Source organism: Vicia villosa, unplaced genomic scaffold, assembly GCF_029867415.1.
Source record: "Vicia villosa cultivar HV-30 ecotype Madison, WI unplaced genomic scaffold, Vvil1.0 ctg.000025F_1_1, whole genome shotgun sequence".
Taxonomy (NCBI): Eukaryota; Viridiplantae; Streptophyta; class Magnoliopsida; order Fabales; family Fabaceae; genus Vicia; species Vicia villosa.
Window position 1 is genome coordinate 276,076 of NW_026704957.1, and position 14,242 is coordinate 290,317.

The following is a 14,242-nucleotide window of genomic DNA, read 5'->3' on the forward strand; positions in this document are numbered from 1 at the left end:
ATTCAAAGTAAAAATAATAAAGAACAAAAGAGAATTGGTAACCTAGTTTGGTGCAACCTCACCTATGTCTGGGGGCTTCCAACCCAAGAAAGGAAATTTATTATCAATAGAATTAGTATAAAGTTTCTTAGATGAACAAGCCCCGTGTTCAATTCCCCTCTTCTTAATTTTACCCCGTGTATTACTATTTAGGACTCCCCCTAAATATGAGACCTCTCTCACTTTCTCTCAATCACTAACCTTAGTGATCAACAATAATATTTAGAATGATAATGTTATACCCCAAATTTGTCCTACCCCTTCTCAATCCATATGGATTTTGTTAAAATCATTTTCATAATTCATTCAGATCATGCATTTAACATACCAGTAATCACATTTTGCATGGCACAATCATTAGGTCAAAGTTCAATGATTTTGGTTTTAATCGGTCCAAAGTGAGTTTTTAAGGCGGACGCTATCCAATAATTATTCGGGTTTATTTCTCATACTTACTCATAGTGTGTATCATCTCTTTATTTGAGATTCATGGTTGTCAGAATCATCACTTAATTCGGGAATCGCTTGAATTTGAAGAAAATGGCAAAATTGGAATAAAAGGAAATATTTCATTCGTTGGAAATTCAAGATACATTATGAATCTCTTGGGATACAAGTCATAATAGGGGACTACAAGGAAAAAGGATTAACAAAATTACATTTTTGGCACGTTTGACTTTTGGTCAAACAATTGACTTTTCGATCAACTGTTGATTTTCGGTCAAATCTCCACCACCGACTCGATTTTTTATCCCTAATTTTTATAGACATATCCCACAATGATTCAATCAAGCATTCACCATCATTCATGAGAAATTGACTCATGTCATGATTATGTTACATGAAAATTTCCAACAAAAACCAACTTCCATCAAGCCTTCTTCCCATGCCTCTATCTCCACTCTCCGACACCCGTTCGAGTTCATTCTTCCGCCATGATATTCATCTTGCTACAAATAAGAAGACATATCAAATATTCAGCAAGTATCATGAATTAAAGTCATTCAAAAGTTGCTCGAAAGTCAAGGAAAAATTTTGCATTTTACACTTTAAAAAATTTGGCATGGTAAGGTTTGTTTTTGCAACATTCTCCAATTTTTGCTCAAGCATAAAATTAGAGTTCAAATATCAACCAAAAGTGTTTATCCCCAATAAAACCACTTCTCAAACAAAGAATTCATAGGCATGGCTTAATTCACAAAAATTCAAAGCAAAAAATTGTGGAATTCAAATGCAAATTCAATACAAAATCAAGCATTTTCAAGTGATATGTGACCATTACTCTTACATTGAGACTTGATATTTATGCTAAACCCCAACACGTCTTGCCTCTAACTTCCTCCAACTACCTATTTATTCCCAAACTCATACATTTAAGCATTAACCTTTAACCTCCCTAACTAACTTCAACTTCCTTAAAAATTCCAAAATAACACAAAATCAAACAAATTTTCTACCAAATTCTCATGAAACCTCCACCATTGATAACACTTGATCCAAAGGTCTAAAATGGTGATCCGCAACTAATCCCCAAATTAATTTCTAACTATTAATAAAGTGCTTACTTGGATCATAATCCAATGATCCATAATCATCTAAAAAAACTATGTAAACTATCAATTTTTCCAATTTTGGGGGGCTTAACCATTTCTACCATTCTCACCAATTTAACCAATTTTCATTTCTCAACCATTCTTCAACAATTCACAATCTTTCTCTAGTTTCTAATCTTCAACACTTTTCCACCATGTCATCGCCTTCACCAAAGCTCACTTTTCATTACCCTTTAAGATTTCACATTGAAATCCTAATCTTGGGGGAGCTTAGCCCCAAACATTCAACAATTCATCTATAATTTACATTAAGATTCAACATCGAGAATACAACAAGTTCTATTCAATTTCCATCTATTTCAACAATTCAAGAATCATCACATTCATCAATTCAAAATTTGAATTTTATCGATTTTCTATCATCATCAATCTATATTCATCTTATCACCAAGCAAGAATTATTTGGAAGCTTAAAGGATTACCTCTTAAAGTTTTTTGAGTTTCTTTTTGCTTAATTTTGACGGTAAAACTCAACAACAATCGGAGTAAATCTCCGCTCCGTTGGTAAGCCTTGGACCTTCACCTTTTGTCATGCCATATTCATGAATTTTCTTATATGAATAGATTTGTTGATTGCATGTGGTAAAGCACTTAATTTAACGCCAAAAATCACAATTCAAGTAACTAGAAAATCAACCAAAACATTAGATCGAGCACCTCACGTGCGATATCGAAATCTACTTTTCTTCAATTCCATTGGTAATTTCTCTTCGATTTCATCTTCATACGTGATGTGTGCTTGCTAATTATTGTGTTCGAATAAAGATTTCCATAAAAAACATCCAAAATCGTATGTAATTCAAACCCGTAATTATGTCGAAATCGAAAAATGACAAAATTATACCTTAACCGTTTTGCAAGAGCTCATATACCATTTGAAACAATTTTTTACGCTGTTTATGACTATGTAATTAGTTTTGTGTTTGAGTGTGTATTTTTTCCAATCCGATCATTTGTTTGCACGAGTTAGCGCTACTTTTCAGCGCTCTTTTGTTTTTTTTTTCAATGCTTGTTTTGAAAAGCTAATTGCATATTTGAATTCTTCGTAAATTCCAATTTCTATAATATATTAATTTGTCAAATTCGATTTTATTTAGTGTCACTAAAAAGTTGTCCAAAATTAATTTTATTTATACAAATGTGGCTACTATTTCTGTTATTATATATATTATATATTGTAAAAACAAAAACGAAAAAGTAGTATATTATAAAAACTAAATGCTCGTGATATAATTGAGACTTTAGAATCCAACATAATTTTTATTATTACACCACACTTATTTGTGAATACATCTTATAAATTATCTTAAAAAATAATATGAAACAGTCCAGTGTGTTCATCTTTAATTTTTAATAATTAAAATATTTTCAATTAAATTTTGACTTGAATCCATTTTTAGAATAGTTTTACTAATTGGGATTTACTATTATTTTTTAGTTTGAATTCATCTGATTTAACAAGAGCACCTTTTGAGTTTATTTGACCCAACTTTTTTAAGTCTTAAAAAGTACTTTAAAGTTAAAGTTAAAAATAATTTTTTTTTAAAATAAAGTTAAAGTTGTTTGGTTATGATTACTTTTTAAACTTTAATGTTATTTTTATTTTAAAAATTTTATCGTAAAAGTTATATATATATATATATATATATATATATATATATATATATATATATATATATATATATATATATATATATATAAATAATGCGTAATGATTAATTGTAGTATTAACACCTATAATTTAATATATATATATATATATAGTATAAGAAATTAAAATATTATTATTAAAAATCATTATATAATAAAACAGGATATAATATACAAAACAAATAAAAAGTTGGACAATATTATTATCTACAAAAATGATGATGTAAACAGAAGAAAAAAAAACAATAAATAAAACATAACTTTAGATGTTATTAATAGTAGGAAAAATTGAAAAATTGTCGTCTATAAAAAAATATTTGTAGTCCCTATAAAATTACTAAAAATGACTTTTAGTCCCTATAAAATTACTTTTAGGCGCATTTTTAGGTATCGTTTGGCCGAGCTTTTTTCGGTTGTAAAAGTTACGTTTAAGCTAAAGTTTAAAATAAGGTTAAAGTTGTTTGGTAATATTTATAATTTTTCAATTTTAAAAATACTTTTAAACTAAATTGTTTGATATATATATATATATATATATATATATATATATATGAAAATATTTTATTCAATATATAGATGAAATAATATAAAAAGTTTTAAAATAATAAAATATTATTTTTCGTCTAATTTTAATATAATTTTTGCAGTGAAAGTACTGATTTTTATTCATACTTTTAAAAATTAAAAAATATTATATATATGTGTGTGTATTTTACACAAAAATGAGTACAAATTAAAATAAAATACTACTATATTACTAAAAGATATAAAATATGTTAAGAAAATTAATTGAATATTTTTTTTAATAAATATTTGAAAATATGTGAAGATAATGTTTACACATGAATGAATAATTTTTTTTGAATTAAATAAAAAATAAATTAATATGAGAAGAATTATAAAAATGTATGTCGGAGTGAAGAATTAAAAAATTATTTATAATAATGTGATAGTATAAATTGTATTTATCGGTATTCGAAGATATATAGTTATGAAAATTTGAAAAGTTATTATAAAGTAACTTTCAACAACTTTAATAAAAACTCCTTAAATTATATTTTTATTCTTAAAATAAAAATTATTTTTTTTATAAGGAACTTTTTTAAATTATGTTTGGCTCTCCTTCTCATTTAAAGTAGAAGATAAGTCAACAAAAAGCCAGGCCAAACGGTACCTAGGCTCTGTAGAGAGACTAAAACTGCGTGCAAAAGTAATTTTATAGGGACTAAAAGTTGATATTCTTTTTACAGAGACTAAAAATCCAAATTCAGATATTTATAGGGACAAAAAACATATTTAACCCTAATATAATAATATAATGAGACTATCAATTTTTTAATTAAGAATGTCGTCTTATGTCATTTTGTATTTATCAGCTAGTATAACAGTTAATTTATTAAATACTCAAATTAACTTATCAGCTACCAGCTACAAATCATCAGCTACAGCTAGTTTTACTAAACAGAGCCTAAATTTTTCTATAATTTTTAAAATAAAATAAAAATACTTAAATAAAATTTCTATATTTTTAAATGTCTTTTCAAATAGTAACAGTCACTTTTCATCTATATTTTGAAAAATAAATATCTTTGGTTACACAAAATTCATGAGACCATGTATTTTTAATTTTTTTAATATATACGCTCTCTAATGAAATCCTTGACTGAGATAAATAATCAATAAATAGCATTAACTTTTCTATATTTATAAAATAGTAATTCAAACAAATAGTTATTACCAAATAAAAAAATGGTAATAACAAAATCTTACCATTGAATATAATTCAAACTCCTTCATAAAACAAAAAGTTAGTTGATCCAGTTAGTTGATCCTAGATAATTTGTTTTCTTTTTCTTCAAATTCTATTTTTTAAAGGATAATGCTAACTTATATCTAGGTGTATTCATATTCATAAATTGTGAATAACTGTTTCAATTTAATTTAATTTAAACTATTTTATGTTTATAATTTAAAACTAATATTTTAATTTCATAAAAAAATTTATATTAAAAAACAATAATTAAAGAATATTTATTTTCTAAAAAAAATATTTTTGTTTTTGGAAAATTTTTTAATTTTGTAGGGAAATTTTTTTTTTGAGATTTTTTTTTTTTTGCATTTTTTATTTCCAATTTATTTTCGTATAATTTTTGAAAAAAACTATTATGTTTCCTTTTTCAGAATTTTTTAGTCTCAATTGATTTTTTATGAAAACCTAATTTATATAATTAAACTAATTTTTAAAAAGAAACTGATTCTGAATTTGTTTTAAATTAAATAATTTAGTTTATTAATCATTTAAATGGTTTAATTTTTTTATGATGCAATGCATTCTAATTAAATATATAATTTTATTAAGCGTTAACCATATTTTTTATGATGCAATGTATTCCGTTCAAGTATACAAATTGTTGTAAAGACACAAGTTAAAAAACTCATTTATAAAAATTTTATATTATAAAATAAAAAATTAATTTTATATTTTATTAATCAATTTCTTCAATTAATTTTTAACTTATGACTCTATAACAACATTATTTTTTTAAAGAAAAATGCTTATTAAAGAATGTTAAATAGCACTACTCTTTTTTGTAAACTCATATAATAGTATTATTTAATGACACTTTTCAATATTTAATACAAAGAATGTTAAATATTATTAAAGAAAATTAAATATATTCTGTAAAGTCTGAGTTAACCCAAATTGATAAACATGAATATTCTAGAACAGATGAGTGTATGAATTTATAGCTGACTATTAATATTATACTTTTTAACAAAAATGTACGTAGTTTAAAATTCAAAGTAAATACATTTGAATTCTTGTTTAAATTGAGAATCAGAACAGAAACCATCATCACAGAGTCACAGCTGTCAAGTTTTGGGAAGGTAAGAGCTTCTTCCTTACCACAACAGCCCGCTTCAAAATGCAACTGTTCCGCATCTCACCACCTTTCTGTACCTTCACTCTCATCACACTAATTCCACTTTTCGCACCTCTCTTTTTCACGTTGCACCTCACTATTATTTTATTACTACTTTGTTGCAGTATCATTGAATTGTAACGATAATCAATCATGTCGAGCGATAAGAAAGAGAACGAGTTTTTTGTGGACGCTAACGAAGAAGAAACCGATATCGAAGCTGTGAATTACGATAGCGAAAGTAGTCATGAAAATGATGGTGGCAGTTACGATGAACTCGATCGCAATGACGGACAGCCTGAGTCTTTCTCTTCTCAACAATGGCCTCAAACTTTCAAGTATTCTTCTTCTTCATGTCAAATTTGTTTAGGTTTTTTTATTTTTTTGATTATTTGATTTGATTTTGTTATAATGTTTATGATTTTTGTTATATGATCATGATAGTGAGGCTATTGATCCTTTGACGATCAATGCTCCGAATCTTGGATCAATTCTGAGAGCTCCGAGTGTGCTATACTCGAGCTTTGTGAGTCGTTCGTCGAGGAGTTATTTAGAGTTACAAGATGGAAAGGCTTCTTTTCTGTCTGGGAGTCAAATTCAGGAAGGGGTTCCTAGACAGTCGACATGGTGGGAAAAAGCTTCAATTCAAATGCACGTTCCTGAGGAATTGCCTCCTGGTTATGGATGTACCTTCACTCAGACTATATTTAATGGTAACTTACTTCATTTCATTTTAGTAATTCATCTATAATATTTTGATGTAAATTGTAGTTCTGCTAACCTTGATATCGCAGCACGATACAGCGTCCGACTATGTAGCACTGACACCTCTGAAAAAATGTGTTTGTGTCTTACGGACACCTGCACCGACATTTGTGATTATGTTTAATTTATTTATTTTTTTAAATTATTATCGGTGTTGCTGTGTCAGTGTCAGGGCAGGTGGCCGTGATTGCTATTGTGATGTTGTTGGAGAGACCTCTAAAAACATTATATCACAACTGCAATTGTAGCTGCTTGCTGACTGCTGTTTTGAATTATAGTTTCAATGTTATGTACTTGTGCTGAATAGCCGTTTAATCTAAAATACAGCTGCAGCTAATTTGTAAACTATAAAGCACCAACACAACAACACTAATAATTTGAAAAAATTAATAAATTAAAAGTAATTGTAAGTGTCGGTGCAGCTGTTGACTGTTGTTTTGAACTATGATTTCAATATTATTTAATCTAAAATACAGCTGCGCCTATGCCATAAACCTTGATATTGCAAAAAAATTGCCGGAAAATGCGGCTTATGTGGCTGCAATTGTAACTGTGACGTTGTTGCAAAGACATGTGTTTTGCATGAGAACGAAATGATGATCGGATACACTGGATTGATTGCTGCATTGCGGTTGTTCTTTGACTCCGATGTGGTAGACGGAACTGACCTGCAAGGTTAGCACTCCAACGCCCAAATTAGTGCAGGAACTGAACATTGAAATTTCAAATGGAAGTCCAAATGCTTGAAAATGGTGTGCTAAATCACGAGTAGTGATTTGGATCTCAGAGTGTGAGATGCGGACGACCGTATGATAAATCTGATGACCTTTATTGTTTATCTCAAAGGAAGTCACGAGTAGTGATTTGGATTTTCTTTAGTGTCTTTTCCATGCCCTGCCTCCCTTGATGTTGGGGCCTTGTGCCCTACTGGGCCTAGGCGACTGGCCTAAAACAACATGTAAACGTTATATCGCGATTATAATTGCTGGAGCTACGGACAAAAAAAAAGTATTTTGTTATTTGGCATACAAATTACTATAAAATGTGCTTCCTTTATTTATATTTGTATGGGATCATTTTATGAGGTAATGTTGTACTTGGCTAGGGATTAATGTGATGGCTGGAGTTGGGCTCCTATCTACACCTGATACTGTGAAGCAAGCTGGGTGGGCCAGTTTGTTGGTGATGGTTATTTTTGCAGTTGTGTGCTGTTATACTGCAGAACTAATGAAACATTGCTTTCAAAGCAGAGAAGGCATCCTTAGCTACCCAGATATAGGAGAAGCCGCATTTGGAAAATATGGCCGAGTTATTATATCAGTAAGAATGTTTCTTCTTTTTGATTAATATTTGGAGAGAACTTGCTTGTTTTTTTGCATAATCTTTCTTAGTATAAAATTCCTTAAAGAATTGTTTTCTCAAACCCTTGTCTTTTTTAAGGGTATAAATGCTGATTCGAACCCTTTTAAGAGTAAAGTTATGTTCTTCTTTCTGTTATGTTTTTGCTCACGAAATTGTTTTGTTCTTCCTACTTTTGGTTCAGTTCTATTATATCAGTCATTTTGCTCTGTACTTTAGGTTCTTGAATTATTAAGCATGAAGGTCTCTTTAATTTTTTGTATTTATATTTATATTTACTCTTCACACTATTTTTTATCTTTGCAATAGCGGATATGCTGCTAATCACTATACTACTATAGCATTTTAGGGAGTCGGTGCTACACGACGCTATCTGGGATCGAATACATGGATACTTATACAAACACACTCTAAGTTTGTTTCTTTGTTGGAATTCAAGTGTGAAATATTAGTCTTACGTTTGCTAGGAATGGCTAAATAAAGAATATATAAGAGACAATCCATATACGTAATATCTTAAGTTTTTAAGCAAAGAAGTAGCGTCCTAATATCTCTGCGGTCCTGGTCATTAGCTTATTGTTTCTCCTGGTGCACTTTGAACCTCCAACACATGTTTCTTTAAATTAAATTTAAATTTGTTTTGTATTTCTTGTTACTTAATTGGCCATTTTGCTTTCCTCTGTTTTTTAGGCCCCATGATATGATATTTCTCTATTTCATTATTTTCGACCAGTGCTAAAGAATGGTGACATACTATGAATTTTCTATTGCATAGCGTGATTGTTTAAATAATATGTATACTGACATTTTATTTTCAATTTTTATCTTGTTGCAGATCGTTTTGTACACCGAATTATATGTAAGTGCTGCAGTGCATCCATTTCCTTTTGCCTTTATTACTCTGCACAATCTATATGACACATCAATTGTTTATGAATGCAGTCATATTGTGTGGAGTATATCATCATGGAAGGTGATAACCTTACTGGTCTTTTTCCTGGAACATCCTTGCATTGGGGAGGTTTGGATTTGGATGCCAAGCACTTATTTGGAATTTTGACTGCACTTGTTATTCTCCCTACTGTTTGGTTGAAGGATCTTCGAGTAGTTTCCTATCTCTCAGGTTAATGGTTTTGACGATCCGAAAATATGAAGTTGTGGAGACAATAATAATAATAATAATATAATTTATAGTATATGTAGGAGCAGCTAGTTTGAATCTCTCAATGTCTATTGCAAATACCCATCCTTATTTTAAACCTCTTTTTTGCAAGCATTTACTGAGATAACTTTTGATGGTTCTGCAGCTGGAGGGGTTATTGGTTCAACTTTGATCGCTATTTGTGTGGTTGTTGTTGGGACAAGAAATGATATTGGATTCCATCAGCCTGCTCCATTAGTGAAGTGGAGTGGCGTTCCATTTGCTTTTGGTATCTATGGGTTTTGCTTTGCTGGACATTCAGTTTTTCCCAATATATATCAGTCTATGGCTAACAAAAGAGAATTCACAAAGGCAATAATCATATGGTATGCTATGCTAAGTAACTTTCTTTTTAAGTGGCAACCAAGGTTTTATTAATTTTTATTTAAAAAAGGTCCGCGACTAATCTGGGTTGCGGCATCGAATTTTTTGGTGTCTCTGTGACTACTATTCAAAGATCCAGATGTAGCCGTTACCGCAACTGCAATTTAAAATCTTGATAGCTACACATGTTTTCTTATGTGTTTTCATTTACCTCTACACTTTATTCTTGTACAGTTTTATTTTGCCCATGTTGTTATATGGAGGTGTTGGAATCGCGGGATATCTCATGTTTGGTGAAAAGACATTGTCTCAGATAACATTGAATCTACCACCAAATGCCCTTGCTTCCAAAGTCGCTTTGTGGACTATAGTAAGAAATTTTTGGGGCCGCTCTGCATTATTTTTGTATAATTTTTTTTCTTTCTTTCAAGGTACTTTTGCATTGTTTCTAACTTTGTTTGTTTTCTCTTTCAGGCAGTTATTCCGCTAACTAAATATCCTTTTCTGTCATTAAAGTGGAACTATGCTTGATCATATTATGAAGGCATTATAGAATTTCAATTTGCTTTTTTTTCTTTTTTTCTTTTCCTTTTCCCTTAACTATCAACAAATATGCTTTGATGATGAACCCGCTGGCAAGAAGTGTAGAGGAATTGTTGCCTGCTAGCATCTCAAACACCAATTGGTGTTTCCTTCTTCTAAGAACAGCATTGGTTGTATCTACTGTTTGTGCTGCTTTTATCATTCCATTTTTTGGTAAGTATTAACCTCTGTCTCTAACACAATACATTTCTATGTCTTCACATTCAGCATACACTGAAGAAAATTATAACCACCATAGCTATAAATGGTCGGCCCTTTGCAGGGCCATACTACAAATATCCAATACTCGGTTAGAGCATCAATCATGCCGCATCATGTTCAACTACTATACCAACTTTCTATTCCTTCTATGAAACTATTTAAGAATTTATAATGGTTCCCACAACTTCATATAGTTCAAGTCATAGAAATTATATTTTAATATTAAGAACCAACCGATTGTTATGTTCAGATATTGCAAATATGATTAATGTCTGTTAGGATTTTTGTATGATTTTGTCTTGATTATACTTTCTTTTCTTAGTTAATAGTCTCCCTGACTCTTGGGATTGTTTAGGAGGCTCATGCCAATTATACATGTAGATTCTCCTAACATAATTTAGACAAGATATTCAGTCTTAGTTAATCATTTCCCTAACTCTTGGGATTCGAACAGTTTACCTGCAAAATATGAGCACCAAACTATTGCATCATCAAACAATTTATATAGAACCAGTGATATACATTTTACTCAACTCTTTGGCCGCTGTCAAAAAAGCTGGTGAAGCTTTGTCATTGCTCTTTAAGAACCAGTTCTTATCTTGGATCATTGATGACACAGTAATTTTTTCTTTAATTTCAATTTTTTTTCTCATTGTGGGGATGACTATTAGTTCATCAAATAGGTATTGAATTTTTAAATTACACTAATACAGTAATCCTAGAATTAATTTTTCATCTTACAGCTCTTATTGTCCTTAAAAAATCTTGAAGTGCTAATTGCTAAATACTAATTATATATTTGTTTATCTGCATAAGAAATGTGATTCTATGTGTGTATATTTAGATGAAAACAATTTTATTATAAAATCTGTATTAAAAAATCAATACTGGTATAATGTGTCAGATGGATAATATGGTCATGACTCATGACATCTTTTATTATAATTTCAGGGCTAGTGATGGCTTTAATTGGTTCTCTCCTCAGTGTTCTTGTGGTAAGCATATAAGTTAAATATTAGTTGCAGTCAATATCTTGGAATGTGTAAGAAATTGCACTTACTGTTTTCTTTTAAAGGAATAGGATTTAAAGGGAAAATACTACTTTTATGTATGAACGTTAAACATCTACAATTATCTCTTAATTTTTTTTCCTTGCTATTTTGGACTGAAATGCCATCCCCTCACTCTAAACTTTTCTTTAGGAAAAAACTGATTTGTCATCCCCTCACCCTAAATTTACCTTAGAAACTAACCGATTTACCTTCTGTTGTTCTGTATTTTCTTATTTATCATTTTGCTTGTTAGCATTATTGTATAAAGGCATCCATTACTTGTCATATCTGGGGTAAAGTTTCTTGCGTTGTATTAAAGATTCCTGAATGCTCTGCCACACATCGATCTTATGCTAAAATCTAACTTGACTAGCAAATAGGCATGGTATGTATGGTTATAGAATGTTAAGTTTTAGGTCTGGATTTAAAATGGAAGCCTTTGTATGAGTCCAACATTGATAATAAGTAATCGAATAATATGTTTAGCAAAATTTAGCAAATCACAGTATATTGGGTAGTGAAATATTCATATTTGTAGTCTAGGATTTGCTCTTGATTTTTTTGACGTATATACCTTTACAACTACCTTTATTGTCCACATAGATTGGTCATTTGCTTCAGCTAATATTGAACATTTAATTCATGTAAAACTGCTACATAATGTTGCATTGCTATATTTTTCAGGCAGTGATATTGCCAGCTTTATGTTTTCTAAAAATTGTGGGGAAGAAGGCAACAAATACACAGGTATATATCAGTTCTGCTGACCTTGTTAGTTTTATGTTTTTCCCAGTGCAATGGTCTTGTTTATGAAAATTGTTAGGGTAGTAAATTCTATTCACCAGCTTCAATTATTAACTTCAAAAGAGGGTCCTTTAGAGGGCTCACAAAAATAACAGTTGAATACATGTTAGTACACCATAATTATGAATAAATTGTTCATGTTAGCTGGGCATAACACAGCTATGAGTCTATGAAAGTTCTCTCTCCTTACTTATTTTCATGGCATCATCTGCAGGTTGCTCTCAGTATTATAATTACTGCATGGGGTGTAGTTTGTGCTGCTTTTGGATCATACTCATCTCTATTAAAGATTTTGCAGCAGCGCTGACACTTTTTTAATTTCAGCAAGTGGACAGTTACTTGTCTTTGTAGCCATATTGGTATATTCATGTCCCATTGAGTTATACTCATGTGGTGTCTTCTTTTGACTGCACTCATTGAAAATGGAGTTAAACTAAAGTCGGTTAGATTGCTGTTTGAAAGCAATGTTTTTGAGCATTTTCTTTGTGATAAGCAGTTAACACCATGGATGGCAGCTATCTCATTAGAATTTCTATTTTTCTTCTTACTTTGTGAAAGTTCATAATGAACTTAATTTTTTTAAACTAATGTCGATTAACGTTGCAGGAATATTTTATAGCATGTTAGATTATATGAATAGAGTTGTGTTATTTTTACACAAATTTGACATAAAAATTTAACAACAATTTAGATGATAACATAATTTAAATATGTGATTTATTATGTTATACAGATTGTTAATGAATATAACAAGGTGTCACATTCATTGATTATCAACTGAACTCAATTAACTACATTTTTGAGCACCACCAACTATAGTTTTCACTCAAACACATACATATTGTATTTTTTTTTTGTATTAGCAGTATTCGACCCATTAATCAAAATCATTTAGAATATATTTATGCAAATTAGTTCGTGTATTATTTTATAACTTTTGAAATATATTAGAAATGTTTTTCTACATGATATCACGAGTTCCTGATTTTAAGAACATTGCTTCCGGTAAACCCTATTTGTTGTCTTTGCTGCGTTTTTTTGTTCTTTCCAATTTTTTTATCCTGTGGTGTAGATTAGAGAGAATGATAGTGTATATGTATTTGTAATTCTGTTTTATGTTTTTCATTGATTATAATGCTTGAAAGGTGAACCCACCATAACCGCTTACTATTGACAGTGTCAGCCACTAAATAACAAACTTGCTGTGAGTTAGTTATTCAGTGTTACAATGAGATATCTACATACTCTAGTTGCTACTTTACTTTATATCTCTTATACTCTAGACACAATCTCAATGGGGACTGGACTGTGAAGAATGGCTAGTAACATTGAGTTTGTGAATTACTTTTAATTTGTCCTTGAACTGAAGACATTTTGGGGGAGAAAGAGTGTTGGTAAACAAGTCTGGCCACTGATCTATGCTTAGAATTTGGACATAATATAGCATAGACATTATGTCAATCTCCATATGCTTGGTCTTGACATGTTAGATAGGGTCGTGAGCAAATAGAACAACTAATTGATTGTAAAAAAAAAAAAAAACTAGAGGTGTATGCATTAGATAAATATACATGCCACCTCCTTTTTTATACTTAGCACCCTTTATATTTTTTTAATCTAATTTTACCCTTGTTGAAAAATGTCGAGATATAAAGAATTTTCAATATGCACTGTCAAATTTCCGGTAAAACATGACGGAACTTTCAG

The 14,242-nt window shown here is 30.0% G+C and overlaps 1 protein-coding gene across 2 annotated transcripts; it reads left to right on the top strand.

Moving 5' to 3' along the window:
• Nucleotides 1-6,100: 6,100 nt before the first annotated feature.
• On the top strand, nt 6,101-13,119 carry LOC131622141 (amino acid transporter AVT1A-like). Of its 2 annotated transcripts, XM_058893175.1 has the most exons (13): nt 6,101-6,191; nt 6,352-6,564; nt 6,671-6,939; nt 8,097-8,311; nt 9,186-9,209; nt 9,293-9,473; nt 9,658-9,877; nt 10,110-10,245; nt 10,350-10,367; nt 10,484-10,631; nt 11,631-11,674; nt 12,416-12,478; nt 12,750-13,119. In XM_058893175.1, the coding sequence occupies exons 2-13, from the start codon at nt 6,380-6,382 to the stop codon at nt 12,840-12,842; spliced, it is 1,596 nt and encodes a 531-aa protein (XP_058749158.1). In that variant the 5' UTR covers nt 6,101-6,191; nt 6,352-6,379; the 3' UTR covers nt 12,843-13,119. The 2 variants fall into 2 exon arrangements, with proteins under 2 accessions (XP_058749158.1, XP_058749157.1); XM_058893174.1 differs by lacking the exon at nt 6,101-6,191 and having other exon boundaries at nt 6,219-6,564.
• Nucleotides 13,120-14,242: the final 1,123 nt, after the last annotated feature.

Bases quoted from the DNA above. Each gene is read 5' to 3' on its own strand.
- LOC131622141 (XM_058893175.1), top strand. From the start codon at position 6,380: ATGTCGAGCGATAAGAAAGAGAACGAGTTTTTTGTGGACGCTAACGAA. The intron at 6,565-6,670 runs GTATTCTTCTTC...TGATCATGATAG, and splicing joins CAATGGCCTCAAACTTTCAA to TGAGGCTATTGATCCTTTGA. The intron at 12,479-12,749 runs GTATATATCAGT...CATCATCTGCAG, and splicing joins AGAAGGCAACAAATACACAG to GTTGCTCTCAGTATTATAAT.